This window comes from Panthera onca, chromosome A2 (genome assembly GCF_046562875.1).
Source record: "Panthera onca isolate mPanOnc1 chromosome A2, mPanOnc1 haplotype 2, whole genome shotgun sequence".
NCBI lineage: Eukaryota > Metazoa > Chordata > Mammalia > Carnivora > Felidae > Panthera > Panthera onca.
In genome coordinates, this window is record NC_138340.1 from 161,978,016 (window position 1) to 162,004,618 (window position 26,603).

Below are 26,603 nucleotides of genomic sequence, written 5' to 3' on the forward strand. Positions count from 1 at the left end.
TGGAATTCAGGAGAGTTCTCCACAACCACTTTGCAATGCAGATACAGAGGCAGGGCTGGATGTAGGAACAAGGTCAGAGGTACAACTAAAAGAGATAGGAAGGAGGTTCCTCAAGCACTGGGAGAGCTGGCCACTCAGCAGATTGAGCTTCGGCAAACTGGTCATTGAGCAGACTGGAAGCTGGCAAATCTTAGCGACTGCTGACCCAGTCTACAAAGGGGGGTCTCAGCCTGGTCGGGTAGGGGGTGGTTGAGTCAAAGAGATGCCAAGACTCTGTACATCCTATAATAAAGGTGTGTCTTGGGTGGAGAAATTACTTTTTTCTAAGTTGAGGGATTTTAGAGACTGAGGGTGGGGCGAGGGGAGGCACTGGGAGAAGGGACACCCTGGCTACTGGGAGGAAACCTACCTCAGCACGAATACTGGGCACACAGCACAGGCAAGGGGCTTACCACAAGGGGCTACGACCTTTAGGGATCCCGAGATCAGATGCTGAACTTGAAGCTTTCCTTTTCCATGCGGTGAAACCGTTGTGATATCTTCAAACACTCCCACAGCGGATTACACACGCACACACTCACCGGTCTGAATTGGGGTTGCCAATTCTTTAGGCACGAAGGCCGGGCTTGGCCCTGGGTATGAAGCTGGGCAGTGACTGAGAGTGGTCTCCCCTCCAGGCCTTTCCTTGAGAGGCCAGGCCAAGGATGTCAACACTGTACCCCAGAGTTCCTGGAGGTGACCAGCAGCAAGGCCAGCGGAGACCTATGGCAGGCCAGAGCTGCTTCAGGGACCAGCACTGGGACTGCTGGGCCAGAAATTCTCTTTCCCCAGATATTCCAGAGGAAGAGCCTGTGGGGGATGGGAGCGGGGGAAGCCGGTTCCCCGGGGCTGTGGGCCTCTCCGCTTGGCTGGACCCGTGCCTCTGTCTCCCAGAGCCGGTTTAGCTCCACATGCCCACCTTCTCTGAGCTGTTTTAACAGGGGGTGGTCCCCCAGGGTCGGAATGAGGCTCCTTGTGCTCAGCAGGGATCCTCCCCCTGCCCCCAGCCCACCACGTCCTGACCAGAATGGTGGGGCCCATGCTTCATTCACTCATCACACATTTATTTGAGGACCGCCTACGTTCCAGAAACTTCTGGGGTCACCTAAGTCAACCAAATAGGCCAGCAATTGGTCACACTGGCCCGGCTCAATGCTACCGCGAGCGAGGGAGCGGGGTGGCAGATCTGAGGATGCGCGGGGGTCCGGCTGCCACTCCGACTCACCCCCGACCGCGCGGCCCGCGCCGTCCGGCCTGCAGACTCCTCTTCACCCCTGCGTCCGCTTCCCGCCCCCCCCCCCCCCCACCTCCCTGTGGCCTCGGAAACGGTCGGTTTACGGGATGTGACCTCTGGGAGAGGCGGGTCCCTTTTCAACAGAGCATCCCCACCTGGCACGGAGGATGCGCTCAGTAAATGTTGGATGCAAGAGTGGATGACGGATGGATGATGGATGAATGCGTTCCCGCGTACGGACACACCCGGAGGCTGGCCACCAGGCGGATCCCGGCGCGGAGTCCCTCCCTGCAGCCTCCCGGGGTAGTGAGCCGAGCAGGTGGGGAGGGGACTTCAAGGAGGCCGCCCCCGACTCTGTCGCGCTGCGGGTGCCGCGGCGCCCTCTGGGAAGGGTAGTTCGCGCCTGCGCCCAGCGGGCCGCCGAAGCCGGGGGTCTCCGGGCGGAAGTGGGGCCACGTCTCTGGGAGTGGGGGGCGCCGGGCGGCCGGGGCGTCCCCAGCGTCGCCTCTCGCCCACTGCCCGAGACCACCAGCCCCGCCTCCATCCGCGTTGGCCTCGGTCGCCGCTGTCGCCGAGGGTCGCGGCACAGTCTGCGGGCGGGGAGGGGGCGCCGCGGGCCGCGCCGGAAGCTGAGAGCGGAGGTCGAGTCCCGGAATGGCGCGCCAGGTAAGGCGAACCCAGGAGGACGGAAGGACCGACGGACAACTCGGCCGGTCAGCTCCGCGCGGCGTGGTGCGGTCCGGTGGTAGGGCGGGGCGAAGACCCCGGGACCCGCCAACTTTGGGGTCTGGCTGTGTTCGGCCAGACGGGCCTGCGGGGCAGGATTTCCTGGCGAGAAGTCTAGGCCCTCGGACGACCCCAACCCCTCCCCAGTCCTCGGCCCCCAGTACCCTGTACGTGGAGCCTGTCTCCACCTTTGGAAACTCGTTCCTTTGGGTTACGCATCGCCCTCCCTCGGCGTGGCCTCTTTTAATTGCTAGTTATCCTGGCAGCTGTGGGCACGAAGGCCTCGGGAATGAGTAAATCTGATGCGTTTATTTGGTAGGCTCCTGGACCCTTGGGGGAGGGGGCGTGAAACAAGGCCCCAGGTTTTATCCACCAGGTAAGGTGTGTAGATTCGAGAGCTGGAGGAAGAGCCCCATCTGTCATAGCCTGGGCAGTTGGGGCTAGTTGCGTGCGGGGCTGGGAAGGTGCCGGGAATACGGGATGATACCTAATGGGGAATTGTCGCACGTTCCCCTGGGTGAGCGACAGGAGCCAGTTCTGTAATTCTGGTGGCCCGTGAGGTTGGGCCAGCGTCAACCAAATGTAGACTCCATGGTTTGGAGGTGGGCGGGGATTGAGATGGTGGCTGGGGCCATCTGTGGCCAGGCATAGCCCACACTGTACCAGAACCTCCAGTCATTAATGGCCCACAAGCTCCTGGGAGAAGGCAGGAAAAGTGGAAGTTGCGGGAGCAGAGGCAGCCTTGCCTGAAGCTCTGGCTGTGCAGTTAAGCAGCCCAAGGGCACCCTTGCTCAGATTATGTCCCCTGGGCCTGTGCTAGGCCCTCCTCATGCTGCAGTTTCCTTTTCTACAAAATGAGAGGTTTAGACCACCAGTTTTTCAGATCTGATGTTCCAGGAAGATCTGGAACCAGTTTTTAGAGAGGTTTAGACCACCAGTTTTTCAGATCTGAAGTTCCAGGGTCCTCACACCCTGTAGCTTCATAGAGGAGGTGGCTAGAGTGGCTTTGGGGAGCAGGAGATTACCATCAGATGGATAGTTATGGGAAAGACCTCCTGTCTTCCTGTCCAGTGTGTCTCCCAAATACCTAGGGATATGTGAGCACAGCCCATAAGTGGGGAGCAGCAGGGTGCAGAGTCTGATCTGGGAACCCAAGCCTGAGGCACTCTGGGAGAAGGGGTCTAGGCCAGGAAGGACTGTGGAAAGATGGACTGGCCCTATGGGCACAGAAGCTGTGGTTTTCATGCTGGGCTAGTGGCAGGGCAGAAGGAATGTTTTAGGAGGACCAGCATGGTGGCAGTGAGCCAGGAGACTGCACAGTTACAACAATCCTGGGTCAATCCAGAAAACTCTTCTCCTGTCGGCTGAGGGAGGGAGGCCTGAGCGTCACAGAGGAGGTGAGGTAGGGCTCGCAGGGGACAGTGGGTCCAGACTGCAAGCCAACAGCGTGTTTCCGTCTCCTGAGGCAAGCATTTGTGCCTTACGTGTTTGCATCCCTTACACGCTCCTCACTGTGCCTCCGCTTTTTCTGGGCAGAGGGAGGCCATTGATTGAACCACCTACTCTGGCCACAGTCCGTTCCCATTTCCATTTTATAAGAACTTTGTCCTGAAGAATTTGTCTTGAGGCTGAGATGGTGAAAGACCTGGAAACCATCCCTTCTAGATGTCTAAAAGAGCTGGGTGTATTTAGCCAGGAGATAAAGAGGCACTCGAGGTCAGGAGTAGTGTGTGTGTGGACGAGTTCATTCTGTGTAATTGGACGTCAGGGTGACAGATTTGGCTGCTGCAATACTAATCATAACACTTAACTGTGTCCCAGCATTTGGTCCAGGCACTGCCTGTGTTAATTCATTTAGTCTTCACAACATCCCTAGGCTGTAGGCCGATTTTATAAATGAGTTCACCGAGGCCCAAGTGGGTTAAGTAGCTTGGCAAGATGCCATAGCTAATATGAAGCAAAGCAGGGAGTGGAATTCTGGCAGCCTGGCTCCTGGGGTCCAGCCCCAACTCCTGTGCTGTACCTTGTCTGTGCGTCCAGAACTTCCAAACTGCCAGATTGGGCCAGCGATAGGACCAGCTGCTGGAAATGTGGTGAGCCACCCATTACTGAAGGCATTCAAGTGGAAATTGAAGAGCCATCCTGTTTGGGGTGGAAATCGGCATTTCATGATCCCTGCTCCTAAAAGGTCTACAGCTGTTACCTGTGATTTTTAGCTCACAAATGCACTCCACTTGAGAGCTGGCTCCTAGGAAGAAGGGGGGCCGAGCCTGTTTGCAGAGGTCTGTTCTCCCGTGTACTTTTCATTTCCAGCAAGGCTGGGCAGGACTCCAGCCTGTGACTGGACTGTAGTGCTCCCCTGCCCGCTGATTCTAAGCTGAGAATGTGTCAGGATAACGGAATGTGTGAAAATGTAGATTTCTGGGCTGACTCCTGATTCAGTAAATCAAGAATGAGGCAGGGAAATCAGCCCTAATTATAAGCAAACTGAAGTAAATCATTTGAACCCAAAAGCCCTTTTGTTTTTTCAGTCATCATGTTATAAAAAGCTTCTGATGGGAGAAGTTGAGGATACAGAGTATTTTTCACTCAGTTAGTTAAACAGAGAACTTGTCTGCCTACCTCTTGGGATAAACTAACTCCCCAGGAGAACTGTCCTTCGGCTGTCCTGAGTCCTTACTCCCACATTCCCCGCTCCAGCCAGAGCAATGCCATTTGGACTCTTCTGCCATTTAGCAGTGGCCATAGGAGCCTTTATTTGTACTGAGGATCCGTCACAGCAAACTTTATTGGGTAATAATAATTTTTTAAAAATTAGAGCCATTTGATGCTTGTTTTCTTAAGGTTTACTAATATTATTGGTTATAGCGACAACTAAGCCCAGCAGAAAGGGCACCCGAGTGTCAGCTCAGAGGTCCCAGTCCTACAGTTGGGCGTGAAGCCTGATGGTGTGTTCAGCGCACCCAAACTACTCACATCTGCCCCGCGGCTCGGCTGCCTTCTCCAGGTGGCTAATCTCTCCCATCGGGCTTGGTTTGACTAGCTTCCAAGTTCTGGGGATGTCTTATTTTGCTCTGGTATATTGGCCAGAGTGAGAGTTTAATAAAAATTTGTATGGCTAGCATAAAAGCAAAATAACTGTGACCTGATGGCCCTTCCCTGCCCCCTCCCCATCTTTCCTCAGCTGTAGCAGTGAGCGAATGGGGCAATTAACAGGGGGTTCCGACCTTGTTGGGTCTGGGATCCTCTTTTTCAATGTTGGAAACTCCCCTGAACCCTATGTAGTTGTATCCTTAGCATATTAGATGGTAGTCTTTGCAAGCATTTTAAAAGAAGTTTTTTCAGTGTTACTTTTAAATTTTTAAAAATGTTTTTATTGTTTATTTATTTTGAGAGAGAAAGAGAGAGAGCATGAACAGGGGAGGGGCAGAGAGAGAGAATCCCAAGCAGGCTCCACGCTGTCAGTGCAGAGCCTGATGTGGGGCTTGATCTCACGAACCGTAAGATCATGACCTGAGCCAAAATCAGGAGTCGGACATGCAACCAACTGAGCCATCGAGGTGCCCCTTTTCAGTATTACTTTTAAAGGACACACGTCCCCTTTTCAGTGTTACTTTTAAAGGACACGCACATAATCACAACAGAATCTGTATACGTTTAAACGTAGTCATCAAAGTGTGTAAGCAAAAACGTGTGTTCAGTCAGTAAGACCGTGTTTGTGACCATTCTGACACCAGGTGTGTTAGGGCAAGTCAGAGGCTCTGGGTCTACTGTGCAGATGAGAACTTTCTGACCGAGGTGTCTCCCTGCGCCATCAGCCCTGGGGTTCCCCTTGCCTAGGAGGGAGAGAAGGAAGAGGATGTAGCCGGGAGGAGCAGAGGGACGAGAGAGTGTAGCAAGGCAGTGGGCTGTGGGCTCTGGGAAGGAAGGGAGCGTCCTGCGCTCCCTGGCTGGGGACTCAGTGGGTAGAGCATGCAACTTTTAATCTCAGAGCCGTGAGTTCAAGCCCCATGTTGGGCATGGAGCCTACTTTAAAAAAAAAAAAAAGAAGAAAAGAAAAGAAATATTGTCTACCAGGAAGGCGCACTAGAGACTCCGTGCCCAGGGTTTTCACTGGGGGCTGGTCACATAGTCACTTCCACCTGACATGGAACAAAATCCCAGAGTTCCGGAATGAAAGTAAATGATCAGCATGAACCACACTGTGCAAACAGTCTGGGCCCAGTGAACCACCCTCCTGAAATCCAAGTTCCCTAACACTGGCCAGGCCCAGCCTGTAAGCAGGGTGGCCTCAGGCCTGCTCTGCTAGTTGTTATGCACAGACCCTACCATTGACTACATTGTATATGTCCAAAAGCCAGGAAGAAATGGGGGTGGCTCTCTGAAAGATGTTTTTGAGGATGTCTGAGCGTGTTCCTGGAAGGGAGTGAGCATACGTGGGCCAGAGAGGTGGAGATTAATTCCAGAGAGACTCCTGGCTGGCCTAGTGGGCTGTAGAGGGAGGATGGGAACCTCTGGGACCAAAGACAGGTAGGTGGTCAGTGGGGAGGCTGCCTCAAGCCTCGTGTGTGTGTGGATGGGGTCCCGACCACTTCAGCAGAAGAGTGGAGGGCAGTGGTTGTGACCATGTGGTGCCCACTGTCAAAGGGTGACGGGTAGAGTGGGAAACAGATGCCATGGGTGACAATGCTGAGAGTTGGTAGCAGTGATGGTTTTAAAGTCGCTGACTTGAGATGATGAAACAAGGCAGTAGATTATTTGCTTGATTAGGAAGTGTTTTCATTTTATTCACTAATTTTTTTCTTACAAATAGTTGAGCATCTATTTCTACACCAGAAGGACCCTTCCCACAATTTACGTTCTGTTTGCTTAATTTGCACAAAGTGAATTTTTGCTGTAATTTAAAATTCATACCTATCAGATGCTGGTCATCTGGGGTCTCACAGCCATCTTAAGGCCCACTTAATGATTATTTCTAAAGAAGTCAGGACAAAATGTTTCTTTTATCTTACAAAGCAGGGGATGCTCTCCAAGGGTGGTCCCAGGTTTCTTCAGAGCCCTTCTCTGCACAACGGATAATGGTGTACCAGGCTCCAAGCCTAGAGGGCCAAAGAGTGAAAGGTCAGGGAGGGGGACAGAGTGGGGGAGTGTGGAGGTGGGAGCAGGGAGCCCTGGACGGTGGCCGGGAAGGGCTTGGGTGGCATCATCTCCTGCTAGAGTGTAGTGCCCACGAGCTGCATGGGCTTGGTGGTGAATGCTATGGGTCATGGCCATGGCAATCACCGTGGCTGGCTGGGGCCCTGAAGGTCAGGTGAGACCAGGAAAGTGAGGGCAGGCTCAGCCCAGCACAGGCCTCGATTCTGGCAAAACAGCTGGAAACCAGAGTCCTACCTGGCCGGGCCAGAGGGTCTACAGAAGAACTGTGGCCATAAGATTTGGGGTCTGAAGTTCAGGGGCTACGAATACAGCACAGGTGCGTCGGCCACTGGTTTTCTTCATTCACAGGCACCCAGCCATCTGTCTGTGGGAGGGTCTGCCTCCTCTAGACTTGTGAGCTGTTTGAGGTTTTCTCTTTCCCCCTCTTCCTTGGGGTGGGACAGGGAGGAGCAATGTAAACATTTTGCTTGCTTGATTCCTGACTGTTGGGTCCTCCCCACTAAAAAGCGTGGAGTGTCTCGTTCGTTGTCGTCCTTACTATCCGTTTTATGTGTCAACTTTTTTATATGCCGTAGCGATAGGATCCCAGGTCCTTGCACACCCAAGGTGAAGCTTGCTTGTTGCCTCCAGGGGTTCTCTAACATGGTGAATTCAGGGCTGGCTGGACTTCCCAGCCTGGAGTTGACCTTTTCTGAGGCCCAGGCTGAGGGCCACGGATTGTACCAGCTCCTCTGGGAACCTGTAACAAAGGATTACAAACCAGCTTACCCAGCAAGTGAATTCTCTCACTGTGCTGGAGGCGACAGGACTCAAACCAGGGTGTGGGCAAGGCCATGCCCCCCTCTGAAGGCTCTAGGGGAGGATCCTCCTCCTCTCTCCTGGCTTCCGGTGGTTCCAGGCCTTCCTTGGCTTGGGGCTGTGTCACTTCAGTCTCTGCCTCCGTTGTCACCTGGCCTTCTCCCTGTGTGACCGTGTCTCCTTTTTATGAGGACGTCGGTCATCCTGGGTTAAGGGCCCACCCTACCTTAGTATGACCTCACCTTAGCCACATCGCCAGGGACCCTGTTTCCAAATAGGGCCGCATTCACAGGGGCCCGGGGTCAGGGCTGCAGCCCCCCTCTTTGTGCACACAGTCCAAACCCCATCACTGTCTCTTGAGCAGATTCCCGTCACCCCTTCACCTGCCCCCACGTGCCAGCCCCCCGCCAACCCTCCTTGCTCCCCACTTCCTGGTGTACCCCTGGTGTCGCCAGGCGGGAACCACCAGCTCCCCTGAGGTTGTGCCCACAGGTGTCCGTGGCCTTCCAGGACCTGGCGGTGCGCTTCTCAGAGGACGAGTGGCAGCTGCTGGGGGAGGGGCAGAGGGCGCTGTACCAGGACGTGATGCGGGAGAACTACGAGACGCTGCTGTCCCTGGGTAAGGAGCCCGCTCGCCCAGCGGGCCAGCACCACGTCCTGAGTCGCCCTGGGCCCGGCGGGCCTTAGTCTTACCTACTAAATGGACACAGTTGGAAGTGGTGTTCCGGGAGCCTCGGGCCTCGCTGGGGGCCTCGCTGATCTTCTTTGCCATTGTTTCTGGGTGAGATCTGGTGGGTGCTCCGGAGCGGAGCAGGCTGGTCTCTGAGCACCCGACGGCCCTGTGGTTCTTGGGGTTGGGTGGTCACACCGAACACTCACGTAAGCAGCTGTGTGATTGTGTGTAGTTGGGTGGAGGCCAGCTTCCATTCCCAGGGGGCTGTCCCTCCCTCTTTTCTTTCCCAGGGACAGCTGAGCTGCTCCCCCTCTCTGCCTTCCTGTCTCCTACGGAGCCTGCTGGAACCATGGAAGGCAGGAGCTACGCTGGTGAAGGGCAGGAGCCTCCCCAGGGAGGAGGCCCCCTGGGTGAGTAATCCTGGCAGATGAGGGTCAGGCCTTGTCGGGTGTTCTGGCCCCCTGGGCCCAGGGGGACTCACTCTTGTCGCTTTCCCTGGGTGGTCCTCAGCCCCTGGCTCTACTCCTCAGGGACCACTGTGACCTCAGCCCTTGCCATACTCTACGCCCAAAGCCCTCTGCGACTTTTTACCTTTTGCCCCCCCTGGGCTGGGAACCTGGCACACAGTTGCCCATTGTACGCAGGGCTAGGAAGAAACCTAGGGTCACCCTTGGAGACCTACTCAAGCCCCCTTCCCACCACCAACCACGCAGAGCCAGCCTGCAGCTCCCGAGGGTGCTGCCACAGGGCTGACATCTGCAGACCTCACATGGTTGACACGGCCCATGGGCCCAGCCTGGGTGAGTCTGGGAGGTTACAGGTGCCAGGAAGGGCAGAGGGCCTGGCTGCCGGGAGGGGCGGGGGAGGCAGCCCTCCTTGGCGCTCCCCTCCGAGAAGTACCAGGTGCTGAGCGACGGTACCTCGAGTCCCCAGCCCCGAGTCCTGGCTGTGCCCGGGCAGATCCTTTTACTTCTGGGACAGAAGTCACTCCACGTGCTACTCACGTGGTAGGAGAGTGACATGAGACGTGGTTTGATGTCGTGCACAGAAGCGTGAGTGCGGAGCTGACAGAGGGTGTGGGGGTTCACTGCGGCCTTTCTGGCAGGAGGAGCGCCCCCGCACAGCCTGCACCTCACGGCCCTGGTGCAGCTGGTGAAGGAGATTCCAGAGTTCCTGTTTGGGGAGGTCAACCCCGAGAGCGAGAGCGGGGGAGCCGGCCTGGACGGGGAGCGGGCCAGCCCCGAGGGTAAGTCGGACAGCGGCCGCTGCATTCCACAAGATGAAGTTCAGGCTGCAAGCTGTGTGCCTGCCCACTTCCTGCCAGACCCTAGGCGGAGTCCCCGGCTCACGAGCCCCGGGAGCACGTCCGCCCCCTGGAAGGCATGGGTGGTTGGTGAGACAGTGGCTCCCGACTCTTCTCATGGTGGTTTCTACGTGGCTTCAGCCACACCTCATGGCCCTGTCGCGTCGTGCCCTGTGTGGCAGCTGAGGCCAGTCCCTGTTCTGTAGATGAGGAAGAGGAAGCCACGCAGACTGGGCTCGGTGCCCCCAGCCCGTGCTCTTCCCACCTCCCCAGACTCTTGCTCCCTCCCCCTGCTCACCGGTGCTGTCAGCTCAGACTGCACCTTCTCTCGAAGTCTGTCCCCACCAGTCCTGGCCTTTGAGCCTGCTCAGTGGATGGTAAATGAAACGGAAAATGGGGTGGGAGGATCTTATGGGAACAAGACCGTCGCTGGGAATCTGTATTTCAGAGCCCAGGAATGACAACGCAGAGGATACTGCCTTGGTACTGGAACATGGCAAGGAAGGGCCCGGGTGGGACAGTGTCAGGGGCTTTTTACCCATTGCTGGGCTTAAATTCTGGCTTCCAGCGTCCTGTCCTTCCTCCCAATAGCAGCTGTGACCGTGGAGACATGCCCTCTCCGAGGCCTGCTCAGCTGCCTTCCAGACGCGTCTACTGGCTGGCCCAGCCTGGCCACCACGTCTAGTAGCAGCTCATCGTCCAGCGGCCTTCCTGGAGCCGGGGGACAGGGCAGTCCCCTCCCCATCAGTGAGTGTGACCCAGCAGGGGCAGGGCTCGGACCCTGGAGTCAGGGAGACTGGACTCTGTGCCCTCTGTTATCTCTAGGACTCAATTTCCCTTGTTGTTAAAGGGGGCAGGCTCCCCAGAGAACGGGACAAGGTTCCCTGTCTGTAGACCAAAGAGCAGGTGTGATGCTCGGTCCCTGAGCAGCCTCTGTCCCAGCCCCGCTTGTGCTCTGTGTGCTCATGCACAGTCAGCTGAGGGCAGTGTCTAACATGCAGGCCCATCGGCAAGGGGACACCTGTGCGCCCCTGATCGGAGTCTCAGACCTTCCCCCCGCTGAGAGCAGAGGAGGGTGAGGGTAGCCACTAGAATTCCTCTGGAGTCTCATTGTATTTTCAGAAATTCTTGCCAATTTTGCATTTGTCAGAATAGCTGGTTTTTAAAGTATTTTAAATGAAGAGGGACTAAAATTGACACCCTTGAAAAACAGACCCCATTCAGCCTGTGACTTTAGGTGTCGTCTGGCAGATTCGCTCTGGGGGTCCATGTGCTCTGACTTGAGAAGCAGGAGGGCAAGATTGGGTCCTGCGTGTTAAGGCTGTTGGAGCGACTTACTGAGCCAAAGTCAGAGGCTGGAATTGGGGGGGTTCCAGGTTATTCAGGGAAAGCCTGTTGGTGCTTACAATGACACCAGAAGGAAACAGAGACAGACTCCTAGGACAAGCCCGCAGGAGCTGGCCCTGCCGCAAATCCAAGTTTCTAGTACTTGGCTGCCCCCCCAGGGATTTGAGGTGCTGAGAGGTCTGTTCTGTGGGGACCAATCTGGGTCGGTTCCTCAGGACCAGGAGCCAGGGCTAGAAAGACCTTTCTGTCTCTCCTGTTACAGACACTGCTGACAAACCAAGATCTACAGAGAAAGAAGGCCCCGAAGCCCCAGGTGGGGAGCCCAGCCCTCCCACCTGTAGCCCCAGCAGGAAGAAGGGTCACCGGAAACAGGAGAGAGGGCCCGTGGGGACAGGTGAGAGGCTGGCTTTGCGGAGAGTGGGGTCTGCCCCGGAGCTGAGCGGGGAAGGGAAACGGAGGCACGTTTGGCTCACACACGTGTCAGGCGGCTTTCTCATCTCAGCCCCCTGACCACCCTACACAGCAGATGTTGTCCCTGCTCACACAGACCTTCTGAAGGCCACCGTCAGGCTGCACTGACCTTGGCCGGTCTTGTAGGTGCCGTGGGAATCTCTCCTGGGAGCAGCCCCTTGCAAGGCCTTATCAACTGCCTGAAGGAGATCCTTGTGCCTGGGCCCCAGCGCCCTGAGGTGTCCCCACGCTCACTGCCTCCTGTCCCCGGCCGGGACGCCTCTCGGCTAACCAGAGCAGAGCTGGGGCCTGGGAGCCCGCCCTGGGGAGGTGAGTCCCCCGGGGACCTGTCTCCTCAGGTCAAGGTTTCTGAAGCCCCCAGATTGCCTTTCGGTAGCTCTTTCTCCGAACAGCAATGTCTTCCCAAAGGATCGTTCCCAGCGTGGCTGCTCCAGTATCCTCAGTGTCTTCGTTCTGGAGCCAGGCGGCTTTCTTGGGAGGACGGCATTCGGTCAGCTCGTAGGCGGAAACTCAAAAACAGACTTGGCCCTAGATCCTCGTGTGTTTTTTCACCCGTCTTAATACGGGACCCCTGAGGAGGAGCCGTGCCTGTCACTTCACGTTGGCACTAAGTGCGTGTTTGGAGGGGCTTGGGGGATCGGGCGGCATGGTGAGGGCGGGAGCGCCGGCCCGGCGTCTGACGCCTGGTGGCTGTGAAGACTGTGCCCGGCCCCTGAAGCCCTTGAGCCTCGGCTTCCCCATCTGTAAAAGGGGTTAACTGTCCCCCCTTCGGGGGCTGTTGTGAGGCCCCGGTACGGTGACGGACTGGTGTTTGCTTGTGAGAAGCTCGGTCCGGAGATGCCAGCTCGGCTCGGGGCCCAGGGAGCCACGTGCAGGTCGCAGCCTGTCAGCTCGCTTCCTGCCGCTGCTACCTGCGGTGACGCCGCGTGCCCTGCCTCCATGCCGTGCCCGTGCATCTTCCCTCCCTCCAGCCGTCCGGTTCAGGGAGGCGTGAAGGCAGGCGTTTTTAAACCGAGCACCGAGCACCAAGCTGACGGCGGCCTGTGCAAATCTGAATGAGCTGCGAGAACACCCACATCTCTAGATTCCTGGCCCCGAACCCTTTTAACTGCTTACCTGGATCGGCTGCTTTTGGCTGCGCGTCATGACCGGGCCCAGGGTGAAAGTATGCTCCTTTTTCCTGTAGTGAAGTCAGAGGCAGCTTCCGGGGACTGTCCCCTCCAGGGTCTGCTGAACTGTCTGAAGGAGATCCCCGAGACCCCGCACGGGCGTCCCAGCCCCTCGGGCGTGCAGGAGGATCCAGGGGCCTACAGGAGGAGTTCTGGAGGTAAAGGCCACTGGCCAGGCAGGGAGGGCCCCAGGACGCCGTCCGTTTCCTTTCCCCACTCCGAGCAGGGTTCCACACCCAGGCCCTCAGGCCCTGGCCTCTGCATGTAGGTGGGGGTCACGCATGTTGGGGGCGATCCCTGTCATGTCGGCTCGGCATGTCAGAGGCGCTTCATCGGTCCGTGATCACCATCCAGCGTGGCTGTGAGAGTAGGGCTGAAAGTTCCAGAAGGGAGGAAGGGGGCATAGGGAGGGGTAGGAGGCTGAGAACAGAAGACACGGCTCTGGCTCCCCGTACACACTCGGGGCATAGTTTCGAATTGGGCGTTGTCCTCGTGTTCGCATGGGCTGGGGTAGCATTTCCACTCACTGTAGCTCACTGGTACTCAGTAGCTTCTCAGACTATTGGGAAAGTCGAATTGAGACGGGCTTGCTGGCCTTGGAGTAAAGACCTGATTCGGTGCCACCGGAGGAGGCTGATGTGGCTTTCCTCAGTAGAACCCCATGGAGGCGGCGCCCCAGAGGGGCCAGGGGCAAGATGGGAGTGCGAGTCGGCGCATGTCAGTCTGTGAACAGTGACCGCTTTGGAGCCAGAGACTGCTGTAGAGGCCAGGGGCCTTGGGAGCCCCGTCCCAACCCTACAGAGGCCTCGTGTGGGCTTCCCACAGGGCCCAGGCCCCCCCAGACCCCTCCTCCCGGCCCTGGTCCAGGAGTTGGCGGCGTGCCCCCTGTGGTGAAGACAGAGGACAGCCGGGCCCAGAGCCCCCCAGTGCCTGCGTCCTGTCAGCCCGGCAAATGGACCCACAGCCCCTCTGCCACCAGCAGCCAGGGGAGCAGTAGAGACACCAGAGCGGTCCAGGTGCCCAGCTGGGGCCCCGTAGCTCAAGGTGAGGCCTGGGGGCATCTGCTCGAGTCCTCCCCAGTGGGATTCTCAGCCCCACCAACAAGGTTCTGCCCACCCACAGAAGAGGGAGCAGGTCCAGGCCACAGGGGAGGAGGGAGGGACCACGCCGTGCTTCTCTGGCAGTGACTCCCCTCTCTTAACCCACATCCTTCTCAATCCGGGCGCCCGCCCCGGAGCCTTCCGTTGTAAGGAGCCTTCCGTTGTAAGGACTTTCGTCTTGCAGAGGTTCCCTGCTTGCCAGGAAGCTGGCCCCTATGTACTAGTGGGTCTCTCCACCCCACCCCTGGGCCTGGGGTACAGTTGTGTCTTTCCCGTGTAGGAACAGAGAACAAATCAAAGTCCCCCGCAGGGTGTCCTGCCTGGCAGGCCCCCATGCCTGGTGCAGGACTTGTCACCCCTGCAGAAGGCAGGTTGGGGCAGCCAGCCTGGGGCCGGGCCAGGGGAATGTGCCCGAGATGGTGATAGGGCCGTCTCCCCTGTCCCAGCCGGCAGTGCCTCGAGCTCGCCCCTGGAAGCCCTGGAGGCCTGTCTGAAGGGCATTCCCCTGAGTGGGTCGTTACCTCCCCAGCCGCCGGCCACCTCTGGGTTCCGGAGCCCTCAGCCGGGAGATCCCGGGTCTCAGAGGCCCGAGCTGCAGCCCCGAAGATCACACAGTGAAGGTAGACGGGGCCCTGGGCACAGGGTGGCATTTGTCCCGGCGCATGGCATAGGGGGACACTGAGGACGTCGTTAGGTCCCCCACTCCTCATCCTGGGCCATGAGGTGCATGCCCTTCTCTAGCTCCCTTACTGATGCCTGCCCCCAAGCACTTCCTGAATGTGGGGGAAACCAGTTCAACTCTTCCTGCACACTGCCTCCTCTGAGAGCTCTGGCTTACCTTCTAGTCCCAGGAGACCAACAGTTGGGTTCCCATGGGTTTTTTAACCAGAGCCGTGAGCCCCCAGCCTACGGGGAAACCCCTGTGGGAGATCCTGTGGGGTAGGTCTCCTGGTGCCCACCCAGGGCCCCAGGGACCTCATGCCCAGTGGCTTTCTCATGATGTCAGCTGTGCTGTTTCCTGCAGAGGTGGCTATGGGGCCTCTTCTGGCTCTGAGTCTGCAGGGCTATGTGAGAGGCAGCCCTGCCCTCCCCTCAGGTCCCCACAGCACCCCTACCAGCTTCTCCTCATCCAGCAGCACCGATGGGGACCTGGATTTCCAGAGCCCAGGGGGCAGCCAGGGGCGTCAGCCTGGAAAAGGTGAGCCGCCGGGCCTGCGGCCGTCAGTCCTGGGAAAGGGTGGGCTCTTCCCCTGCCCACATCGTCTGACCCGACCAAGTCTGGCCGCCCTACCCAGTGTCTGGAGCAGAGCTGGGGATGTTGAGGCAGGAGCAAACCCAGGACTTATTACAGGGTGGGAGGGGGAGAATGGGGGATGGGGGGGTTGAGGGGTGGGGAGGGGAGTATCCATTTTAACCACTAGGCTCAGAAGGGGCAGGACGATGTCTAAGGTCTCTTAAAAAATAGAAAAGGGTCTCCTTTAGTGTCAAATTCTCCCTTGTCCCAGCCATAAAGAAATGCCTATGATATCAAACTGACCTCTGACTTAGGAAAAAAAGTTCAGAGGTTCAGGTTCATGTAAAACCACCTTAAGGAGTGTCTGTGGTGACCCGTGTCTGTCCTAGGTGCCCCCACAGGGAGGCATCCACTGTGAGCTGTCACACCTCTTTGGAACCTTGCAGGATTCTGTGGGGTCCCCTCTTGACCTTTTTACCCACTTGAATAGTCTAAGCACTGCCCTGTCTGCACTCAGTCCCCCTTTGCTCACCTCATGTGTTATCTGTGGAAAGCCTAGAGCTGCCCCAGGACTCTGGGCCAGGCTAGCTGGGGCCCGCAGATCACCACTGGGGGCTCCAGTGTCCACGGCAGCCCGGATTCCTGCATCCTGCCACGGTCAGCTGCTGGTGTGGGGGCTTTTTCCTCCCCAAATGCAGCCAACTTCTCTTTTTAACATTTAGTTTTTATTTTTTATTGATTTTATTTTATATTTATTTATTTATTTTATTTTTTAAATGTTTATTTAGTTTTGAGAGAGAGAGACAGAGTGTGAGTAGAGGAGGGGCAGAGAGAGAGAGGGAGACACAGAATCCGAAGCAGGCTCCAGGCTCCGAGCTGTCAGCACAGAGCCCAACGCGGGGCTCGAACTCACAAACTGTGAGATCATGACCTGAGCCGAAGCCGGACGCTTAACCGACTGAGCCACCCAGGCGCCCCAACTTTTAGTTTTTAATAGGTAATCACAGGGTTTTCGTTCAAAAGCTAAAACAGGTTGTGTAGGAGAGATGATGCCTCCCCGCCCCCCACCCTCCCGGGTCACCACTGCTGTGAGTTCTCCCCTTCCGGGGCGTCCCGTGCGTGGCCAAGCTGCTTGTTCCCTCACACAGGTGGTTGCCCGCTCTACACAGCTCCCCCACCTCATTTTTTGTTTTACTGTTTGCCTTTGGCACCTTCCTGAACTTTCTCTGCATGTTTCTTGGACACTAGCTACACCCCGTTCCTCTGAACCACCGGACAGTGTCGGTCACAGGGCTTGGCGCGTTGCTTGTTTGGGCAGCCTCTCTCGGGGCACCTTGTTTTCTAAGAAACCCAAACTGCAAGAGAGGCCGTGCTGCCTTTTGGAAGCTCTCAGCCCAGCTCTGCAGCTCCCTCTGTGGCTCTGGAACTCAGGAGAACCGCATTCGGGGCTGCTGTTGTTGAACTTTGCTGTTCTAGCACCACACGGCGGCCCAGAGCTCTGGTACCCTCTCTTTCTTTGTGCCTGGCCTGGCCCAGTGTCTGCAGACGCCTTCAGGAAAGAGCGTGGCCATGGCGGCAGCTCCCGTAGATAAGGGCCTTTCCTTTTCTGGACTTTTGGCCCATCCACTTCCTGCTGTTTGCACAGCTCTGGCACCTGAAATGCGTTATTCGCGATGTATTTGGGTTTTTTCCCAAGTTGTGACTGCACTGGTGTTGGCCTTCTCAACCTGCTGCGTCATGTCCAGAGGCGAGGGCACGCGTTTTCCTCCGTGTAGTGGAGGGGGCCTCATGGCGTTCGGTCCTCACGGCTGTCTGTGGGCGAAGCAGCGTGGTGGCCTCCCTTGCCAGGGTGGAGCAGGGTGTTGTGAGGCAGCCTGGCCTGTGTCTGTGGCTCATCTTCCGGCTCAGACAGCTTGGCCTCTTCCAGGGCCAGCCCAAGCAGGCCGGCCCAGAGCCGGGACTGACATGTGTTTGGGACCGGGTGCCTGGCGCGACCGGTCCAGCGCTCCATGCCGCCTCCCCGGGACCCCAGCTGCCCCGCACACAAGGGCATAGCCAGGCTCCTGGGGTTCACAGAGACTGAGCTCTGACCATCCAGGATTGCAAATGTTGGGTTTTCGCAGGAAGCCCAGTGGGAAGCTCCCCACTCCAGGGCCTGGAGAACTGTCTCAGAGAGATACCTGTACCCAGGCCACAGTCAGCCTCGTCCTGGTCCTCAGCAGGGGACAGGGGGCCACAGAGAGCGGAGCCCAAGAACTGGACGGCAGATAAGGAAGGTAAAGCATGGCCACCCCAGTGTCTGAGAGCAGGGCAAGGCGACTCACACACTGCCGACCCCCGCCCTGCGTCCCTGCGCGGCCAGCAGGCCCACTTCCAGCCCCGAGACAAGATGCTCTGGGGATGGCCTTGGCAGGGGCTTCTGTGAGGCCGGAAAGCCAAATAGCGCTGCCAGGATCTGAGTGTGGGCGAGTCAGGGCAGGATACCCAGCCCCACCACGCACTACTCTGGGTCCAGGCCTGCTCTTTCTATCCTGTCTGTGCCGGCCCTGCCCGCCTTCAGCTGTCCAGAACACTCGCTGAGCTATGGGGCCCTCAGGAGTGCAGGTGGCTGGGTCTGGGGAATGAAGAGGTCCTCGAAGGTTTGGGCGGCTTCCGGGAGCATCTGGAGGCCTGGTGTGTGTCCCACACCTGGAGCTCGTGTGCCCGAGAAGCCCCACAGCGGCAGAAACTATTCTCTGTCCAGTAACTTCCTTGTCTCAATGCCCCATGGGGCTGACAGGCCCTTTGGCTTCTCATTGAAACAGGACTGAGGGGCGAGGCCTGTGAGCCAGTCCACCTGGGACAGAGCCAGGGGGAAACACCCACCAGGAGCTTCCGGCTGGCCAGCCCACAGGCGCTGACCTCTAGCAGCGTCCCCATCTGTTACCAGCGAGGACTCAAAGACCACGGGGCCACCAGGCCGGGACCGTGGCGGTGGCTCCAAGATGGTGAGCTGACATCTCCCTCTGTGTTTAGTGGCAGCCCTTCCCTCCAGATAAAATCCTCCATGAGGGACTAGATTTCCCCTTCCCTCTCCTCTGTTCCTTCCATCTCCCGCCATTGCCCCGGCCGCATGCTCCACACCACAGGCTGCGTGCTAGAGCAGGTGGGCCTTCCCCCACCTCCCTCCAGCTGTTGGCTGGAGCATCCGAGGTGTGCTGAAAGAAGACTGTGACCCGGGTAGCTGAAAGGAAGGCAGGAGAATGGTTTTTATGCAGCCGTTGGGTTTCTCTGGGAGAGGACTGGTCATTTCCTTTATTGCAGAGATTGCCTGGGGCCAAGGGGGGCGGGTCTCCCTCCTCTGGTGCCACTGCTCCTTTGCACTTACAGCAGTGTTCCCTCCGAGCCCGGCCAGAGTGGGCTGGCAGGGTCTGACTTGTTTGGCTCAGTGTGGTATTTCTAAATATTCCCAGCAGAAAAGAACTGGCTTGGGGTGGGGGGTGAGGTTCCTGGGGACATAACTGAGTCTCTGCTCTGGACCGCTGGTCCTGAGTGGGGTGCAGGTAGGTGCAGGCCTGGCTGGAACCAGGGACGTGAGACTCCGGGAAGGTGCCCCGCTGGCTTTCTGGAGCAGCCCGACCAGGCTCAGCCTCGCTTCTGTCCGCCTGCCAGCAGGAGTGGGAGCTGTTCAGCGTCTACCCGCGCTCATGTGGGGCCGTCAGCTGAGCTGGAGGGGGACTTAGCCTGTTCGCTAAGGTAGAGGGTCCTCCTGAGTGTTCTTTTGTTGTCATGGCCCAGGGGCAGCCACGAAGCCCTCCCCACTCCATTGCCTGGAGAACTCCCTGAAGGGGATCTTGCCCGGGAGGCCCTTGCACTTTGCCTGCTTGGCAGGCCCCGGCTCCGGCTCCGGCTCCAGCCCGGGCCTCAGCCCCAGCCCTGGCTCCGGCTCCAGCTCCAGCCTCAGCAGCTCGGAGGGAGAAGAGCTGTGGCAGCTGCTTCCCCAGGGTGAGCTTGTGGGGGGGACAAGGAGAGGCCAGGGAGCCAGGCCCCACGGGCACAGCCTCCGACCTGACCCCTGCTTTGGTTGTGTTGCCAGACAGGGACCGCCTTCCGAGCTGCAGGGGTCCTGGCCCCCTGTCCCCACGCCCCGGAGGCGCCCCTACAGGCGGCAGCCTGGGTGAAGGCCCACGGAGAGCAGAGCCCGGGGCCCCCTACGGCCTCCATGCAGGTGAGCCTGGGGTCTCCCGAGAGGGGCCTGGATCCCCATATTGCCTGACTCTTACCAGGAAGTTCTCTACTTTTGTCATGCTTGAGTTCCCTGTCAGCTGAGCTGCGTCTGAGAGAGGAGGGAGGGCCCAGGGCCCAGGATTGTTACACGAGTGTGTTTAATTAGGAAGCCTGGCAGTGAACTTAGTCCGTATACATTCCATACGTGTAATACATACACAGTATATGCACTGATAACGTCTCTATGTACACACACTGCTGTGTTGGTCCCAGCCTACCCGCGGTGCCGCTCTCAACAAGGAAGCCTGAGGCGCCCACCCAGCCCCGACTCATAGGCAGCCAGCCCCACAGATGTTTACCTAACGGGCCTGTCCCCTGTGGTTCTTCTGTCATAGGATGCATGTCAGCAAAAACCATCAGGGAACTTGGAGGGACGGGATCTATTACTCACAGGCCCTGCAGGGTGCACAGTAGGCCTGAGGGGCGCACAGTGTGGCCGCAGGTAGGGAAAGGAGAACAGTGTGCCAACCTAGGGCTCTGCCTTTATTCGGCTCAAGGGCGGGGCGTCGGGCTTTGTCCGGTTCACTCTTCACTGGGGAATTTAAAGCATCGGAGCGGGAATTAGGGCACAGGAAGGGAGGAGCAGGGACACTCAAGTGGCCAGTTACCTAAACCTAAGTCACCCTGGGCCCTCTGAAAGACGGGCATTCGTGGGTCGGGTGGGATTGCCAGTTGCCGTGTCGTGCAGAGGGCAGTGTGTTTCTCTGAGATGGATGTTTTCTGAATGGACGGCCCGGCGATTGGACGCTTAAGGTCAGGGGTCAGGCACTTGGGCTGCATGTCCATATATGTGTGTGTGCATATGATGATGATCGTCATGTACACTGGGAAATTTGATAATAAACAAAAACAGTGTCAACAGTCAGACTCTTCCCCCCTGGGAGGACTTTGAGGTTGTGCCGTCAAGAAGGCTGGAAAAGCTGTGTGCCATTGCGGGCGGCCTCGCCTCTCGGTCCAAGCCCGACCAGGTGTTTGCCCCCAGCAGGCAGAGCCGAAGAGAAGACGGGAGGCAGGTGCCAGTTGCCCTGGAGAGAAGTGTACTCGGAAATCCCGGGCCGGCCTGGCCCCCTGGGCAGCAGTGGCGGAGGAGGTAGGGGTGGGGTGGGCAGTCGGGGAAGGGAGCTCTACCCGCCCCCCAACTCGGGCCAGAGGCTCTACACGGTCCTTGGCTCCCAGCCAGGCTGTACCGCATTCCCCACTGCTCAGTGGGCCTAGTGGGGAACAGCAGTGTGGGCCTGGGCACGGGCTGGCTTCCTGTGGCCCACAAGGCGTCCCCAGCGTGTTCCTGGAGGGGGCGGGAAGGGGGAAGGGGGCTTGCCAGTCACCGCCCTCTCCATCTGCCCTCTCTGGCCTCCCCCTCATGGTAGAGCTGGAGATGCCAGGTCCTGGCTGCAGAAGACTCCAGAACTGATCCAGTCTGCCCTCATCACATGTGCCCCAGCAGGCCATTCAGCAGAGCCGGACTCCCTGACAGGCCTTGTGTGTCCATCTTGCATCTCATTTAACATTGTTTGAAAGTTGCAAGCTCAGTGGCTTTTAGGCTTTTAGGCCAGGGCCAAATATCCACGTGCCAGAACGGCTCCTGCAAAATGATACATGTCCACACCCCAGGTGCTCTGTGCTCTCTCTACAGGGGCCGCTGTGAACCCCTGCCCTGCCCCTCAGCTGGAGAAAAGGCCCGGGCCGGGGCCCTGCCAGCCCCTTGGATCGGCCCATGGGCCCCTGTCTTGGAAGCCCAGGGTCAGTGAAGAATCCAGGGGCCTGGGGCCTGCAAATGGAAGACCAAGTGTTGCAGGTGAACTGGTGGCTTCCCTGTCCCCTCAAGGCATCAGGAGTCCTGCAGGCAGGGGTGGGCAGGGGGTCCGCATCTGCAGTGGCCACCCGCCTTCCCTGCCGCTCAGCTCCTTCCCGCGGGGCAGGCCGGCCAGGAGCTTGGGAAACGCTCTCTCTCAGCGCCCTTCCAAGCTTTTTGGGTCATAGGTAGGAAGAGGCTCACCTTGATCTCCAGGGTGCTTATTTCACTTCAGTGTTCTCTAACAGAAATAGCTGGCTCTTTCATAAAAGCACTCAGATACTTTTTAGAGGCAAGGAGACCAGAGTAAATAATGCCGAGAGTCAAAGCTTGGAGTTCGAAGAGACTTTACAGACAGACGTGGAAACTGAGGCCCAGTAATGCAGAGTGATCTGGCCAAGGGCATCCCAAGAGATGTGGTTCTGCATCACACCTGACCTTGGGGAAGCTCCTCCCTGTACGTGTTAGAGGCACGTGAGGGAGGCCCTGGAGTGCGTCCTCACTGCAGGGTATGTGCCAAGACTCTCACACCAGCAACTCGATTGGGGCTCCATTGCTGGCTCGTGGGCTCTGGCCCTCTGGAGGCACAGCGGTTTTGTTTTGTTTTTTAAATGTTTATTTATTTTTGAGAGAGAGACAGAGTGTGAGCAGGGGAGGAGCAGAGAGAGAGGGAGACACAGAATCTGAAGCAGGCTCCGGGTTCTGAGCTGTCAGTCCAGAGCCCGACGCGGGGCTTGAACCCGCGAACCGGGAGATCATGACCTGAGCCAAAGTCGGACGCTTAACCTTAACCGACTGAGCCACCCAGGCGCCCCTGGAGGCGCAGCTGTTTTTTTTCTTGTTTTTTTTTTTTAACATTTATTTATTTTTGAGACAGAGAGAGACAGAGCATGAACAGGGGAGGGGCAGAGAGAGAGGGAGACACAGAATCTGAAACAGGCTCCAGGCTCTGAGCTGTCAGCACAGAGCCCAACGCAGGGCTCGAACTCACGGACCGCGAGATCATGACCTGAGCCGAAGTCGGCCGCTTAACCAACTGAGCCACCCAGGCGCCCCAAGGCGCAGCTGTTTTAAGAGCACCGAGCTGGCCTAAGGTTGCCAGGCCCATGGCCTCTCTCTGGGACAGAAGTTAGAAGCCTGCCTGTGCATTGGCAGCCCTCAGCTTAAATCCTTCCGGAAGAACCTGACCAGGCAGCCCACAAGTCACTTCCGCCTCTGTTTGGAGCCGGGAGTTGCTAACGAGGGGGCAGAGCTGGGCTGGGATGCAGATAAGTGGAGGAAAGCAGGTCTGCCCCACCAGTCTGGGGCGGTAACGGGGTTTTCTTAGTAGGTTTGCCTGGGGTGGAGACCAGTTCCAAGGGGCCTTCGGGTGAAGGATTAGCTGATTTTTTTTTTTTTTTTTAAGTAATTTGAGATCTCAAGTCCTATGACTCTGACTTCTGAATGGGGATGGTGAAGGCCAGGGTGCATGTGCTGAGACCGACGGCACCGGGTACTGCCGTGGTCCCCTGGCCACGCCCCTAGAGGCGTCCACGCCCCAGGCTGGTCTGGTCCTCCTGGGCCCCTCTCCCAGCTGCCGTCCATGGCCTTGGCGTCATGCTGTCTGCTGAGGTTTCTTTTGGCCCTGCCCACTGATGTGCTAGGGCAGGTTTAGGTGGTCTGGGGTGCCATGCTCTCAAATGGGGCACAAAGAACCTTTTCCTAGAAGGTGGGAAGGCCGCTGTCCTAAGAAAGCTGGAGACCCAGTCTGTAGTTTGTCCGGTACGTGAATTTGGGGAGCGGCCAGGAGATGTGCTACCTTTGATGTCATGAGCACTGGCATTGATATTCTCAAGCCTGAGTCACTTCTGTCCCATCTAAAGCCAGGCCTTAGCGGATGGGGAGGATGCCAGATAGGGCAGCTGATGGGGCTCCCTGGGGGGAGAGAAAGGTTCTGACAGCCTGAGAACTCTCTGTCCCTGCTCTGCTTTTAGCCAGGACCCAGGGCAAGCCACTTCCCAGAGGCCTGCCTGAGCCACCCCCTGTGGCCGCCATCCCTCCGGCTTTGCCGCAGACGCCCCCACAGCCGTGCCCCTGCGGAAGTTCTCTGCAGCAGGAACTCCGCGGCCTCGGTGCCGCCCTCTCGGAGAAGCTGGATCGGCTCGCCGCCGCCCTGGCGGGCCTGTCTCAGGAAGTAGCCACTATGAGGACGCAGGTGGATCGGCTGGGGAGGCGCCCTCGGGGCCCGGGGCCAAAGTGCCAGGCTTCCTGGCCGTGGGCCCTCTCCCGGGGACCTCGCTGGGCCAGTGGCCCTGCTCACAGACACCTGCCCTACGGGAGACAGAAGGGCCCCGCCAGGCCGAAACCAAAGATCCTGCGTGGCCAGGTGGAAGGCTGCAGGGCTGGTGACGCCTCAGGCCTCTCCTGCAGAAGATTCCGCCCGGTTCCTCAGCTGCCTCCAGACGCCCCCACGGCAGAACCTTCTGGCCCCGACTGCAGCCCTTCCCAGCAGCCCCTGTCCTCAGCATGCAGCTGCCACACTGTGGTGACCGCGCATGCCCCCCTCGGACACGCCGGGGGTCCGCAGAGTGCCCCCAGCTCCTCAGTGCCTACCGCCGGACCCCCGCAGGTGGCTTGTCCTACCGCCAGTGTGGACGCCGAGCCGCCGTGTGTGGCAGCCCTGCCTCCTGGGACCCGGGGCCGGCCCAAGGACCCCAGCAGCCTGGTGGTGGGGGTCCAGAGGGCCCTCGGGGAGGAACTGTGGGGTGGGGGGTGTAGGGCCCTGAGGTGGGGGGCCCCTAGCCACCTTCATCAGCTCAGCCCTGCCGAAGGCAGCTCGACCCTGGCCACTTCCCCCAGGTGCCGTCCCGCCCCCTCATCCTGCTCCAGCCCAGCCTTCCCCGCCTCTGGACCGTGAAGGGGCTGGGAGCTCGGCCCTTGACCCCACCGCCCTCCGACTCCGGGACGCTGCTTGCTCAGGGAGGCCGCTGTTGGGTGCGTTTCTCAGCCACGCCCCTGGCCTCCTTGGCTCAGGTTCATTCAGGTGTTGCTTCCCCGTCTTGTCCTTCCCGCTGGATCTGTCGTGGCACGCAGTTGGGAGGCGCGCCTGCCCGGGGCGGCTGAGCAGCTGCAGCGGGACCACGAGAGCCCCTCTTCCTGGCACCTGCCCTTCCTGATCTCGGCACAAAGCGGGGCTTGGCTCTTGCTTTCCTGGTAAATAGGGGCATCGGTTTCCTTTGGAGAGAAGCCCCACTGTTTCAGCTGGATTTGCCCGTGTGGAGTCTGACGTTAGAGAAGTGGGGTGCTGAGGGAAAGGCCCTGGGCTCCTGCCATCGGTTATGGTACCAGCACGAGTACCCAGTCGGCTCAGCTCCTGCCTCTCCACGCTTCCAGAGAAGTCGGCAATCTCCCAGAAGGCTGGGAAAGGCAGCTGCAGAATGGAATTCGTACACGACTCCTTTGAAGAGTGGCTCCTGTTCACCAGGCAGCTCAAACAACAGACGTTTACCCTTGAGAGTGTGGAGGCCAGAGTCCAAGGTCGGGGTGTGGCCGAGGCCCGAGGCAGCAAGGAGGGTCGGCCTCGGGGCTCTCTCCTGGCCTGTCCGTGGTCATCTTCATGTTCACGTGGCTTTCTCCCTGGGCACAGATCTCCAGATTTCCCCTTCGTGTGAGGGGGCAGCTGCGCAGGACCAGGCCACCCGAGTGCCCTCACTGTGGCTTGATCACCTCTTTAAAACCCCGTCTCCAAATAAGGTCACGTTCTTAGGTATTGGGAGTTAAGACATCAACACCAATTTGGGGGGCACAGTTCAAACCATAACACGTATGATGGACTGAGTTAGTCTTCTCGAATTTGTGTTGGGAGAAGAGAGCTCCTGCTCTGGGCCCCCCTCCTCAGGTGGCACTCGGTTATATACTGGGAGGCTTGCCTGTCACCTGCCTCCTGTCCTTCCCCAGGGTCAGATCTTTTGCTCTAGCCTTATGTTCCCACTTTAGTCCTTACTAGATGTGAATAATTTTCGGGAACTATGTGTGTATACTTGATGCCCAGGAAGGGTCGCCAAGCGTGGCCTGGCATGGTTCGCTCTGCTGCCAGGACCAAGGCACTCGATGGTGGCACAAGCAATGCCTCGTGCCTGATCAGGGACACAGCACGCTGGGGACACACACAGGGCCTGGCCTGTTCCCTTGGCTGCCCCTACAGACGCAGCAGGCTGCTGATGTGGGACCGAAGGGGGAGGGCCTGGGGCTGACAGACACCCTGGTGGGGTGGGGTGGGGTCGGGCAGGGAGGCAGGGAAGCGTTAAATGTTTTCAGGACGGGAATGAGTCCCAAGGTGATCGTCTCAGAAGCCAATGTCTGTCAGATCATGTAAATAGGATGTTTGGAGTAGGCAGTCTCTTCACATGTAGCCATACTTGGTAAGAGAACACGGAACGGAAAAGTTCTAGGCTTTCCACTCAAAGACCTCAGGAAGATGAGTCTTTTTCGGGCTGCGGTGGGCAATGTGGGGCACGGCTCAGAGCCAATGGAAACAGTAGGACAGGGATGAGGGGAGAGGGTCAGGGGGTGCGGTCAGGAGGAGGAGAGTTCTGTGCTCCCCTGCTCGGCCCTCCCTCTGTCCTGCCCACCGGCCTCCAGTCCCCTGGCCCCCTTCTCGGCGGCGGCCGTGGAGGTGGTCTGCACCCACCTCTGTACGGCATTTTAAGGTTTTGTTTTGTGGACTCTACCAGTGTCAGCCGTCACACAGACCCTGCGTAGCAGGCACGAAGGAACAGACAAGCTCAGAGGTCGTGAATGACCTTGCTTTTGCACTGCCTGTCCTTGGCGGAGCCTGCAAGAGCACTGCACCCTGGCGGTGCCCGCACCCTCCACCGCAGGGGGACACGTTCCAGCCTTCACCTGCGCCGCAGACAAGGACGCTCAGGGCCAGCCCAGTCTCCGCGGTCCAGATCCAATCCAGCCATACAAGAAGTTCAAGGCTTTTTAATTTTTTTTTTTTAATTTTTATTTATATTTGAGAGAAAGAGACAGTGTGTGAGTGGGAGAGGGTGCAGAGAGAGACAGAATCCAAAACAGGCTCCAGGCTCTGAGCCGTCATCCCAGAGCCCGACGCGGGGCTTGAACTCACGAGCCTCGAGATCATGACCTGAGGTGAAGTCGGACGCCCAACTGACTGAGCCACCCAGGCGCCCCAAGCTTTTTTTTTTTTTTTTTTTTTTTTTTTTTAAGAATGTGGAAAATGAGTAATAAAATGAATGATAAGAAACTGCCTGATTTGTGTGTTCATCCCACAGGTCCGCCGCCCCACGAGC

At 58.2% G+C, this 26,603-nt stretch overlaps 1 protein-coding gene and 1 long non-coding RNA gene across 7 annotated transcripts; one reads left to right on the top strand and one right to left on the bottom strand.

The window, feature by feature from the left end:
- Positions 1–1,711: 1,711 nt before the first annotated feature.
- On the top strand, positions 1,712–26,498 carry KRABD3 (KRAB domain containing 3). Of its 6 annotated transcripts, none has more exons than XM_060625562.3 (18): positions 1,713–1,939; positions 8,447–8,573; positions 8,918–9,037; positions 9,733–9,873; positions 10,522–10,677; positions 11,540–11,671; positions 11,875–12,057; positions 12,935–13,075; positions 13,743–13,961; positions 14,464–14,637; positions 15,042–15,215; positions 17,375–17,527; positions 18,056–18,238; positions 19,029–19,235; positions 19,327–19,458; positions 20,500–20,607; positions 21,151–21,312; positions 23,283–26,498. In XM_060625562.3, the coding sequence occupies exons 1-18, from the start codon at positions 1,928–1,930 to the stop codon at positions 24,203–24,205; spliced, it is 3,447 nt and encodes a 1,148-aa protein (XP_060481545.3). In that variant the 5' UTR covers positions 1,713–1,927; the 3' UTR covers positions 24,206–26,498. The 6 variants fall into 6 exon arrangements, with proteins under 6 accessions (XP_060481565.3, XP_060481545.3, XP_078294147.2 ...); XM_078438021.2 differs by having other exon boundaries at positions 20,503–20,607; XM_078438028.2 differs by having other exon boundaries at positions 13,785–13,961.
- LOC132673478 (uncharacterized) lies at positions 6,984–7,470 on the bottom strand. The gene is made up of 2 exons (XR_009608072.2): positions 7,391–7,470; positions 6,984–7,098 (listed from the first exon to the last, which is right to left on the bottom strand). It is a non-coding gene; the product is annotated as an uncharacterized LOC132673478 (long non-coding RNA).
- Positions 26,499–26,603: the final 105 nt, after the last annotated feature.

Coding starts and splice junctions, on each gene's coding strand:
- KRABD3 (XM_060625562.3), top strand. Junction 10,678..11,539: donor GGGCAGTCCCCTCCCCATCA/GTGAGTGTGACC, acceptor CTCCTGTTACAG/ACACTGCTGACAAACCAAGA. Junction 19,459..20,499: donor CCCCTACGGCCTCCATGCAG/GTGAGCCTGGGG, acceptor GTTTGCCCCCAG/CAGGCAGAGCCGAAGAGAAG.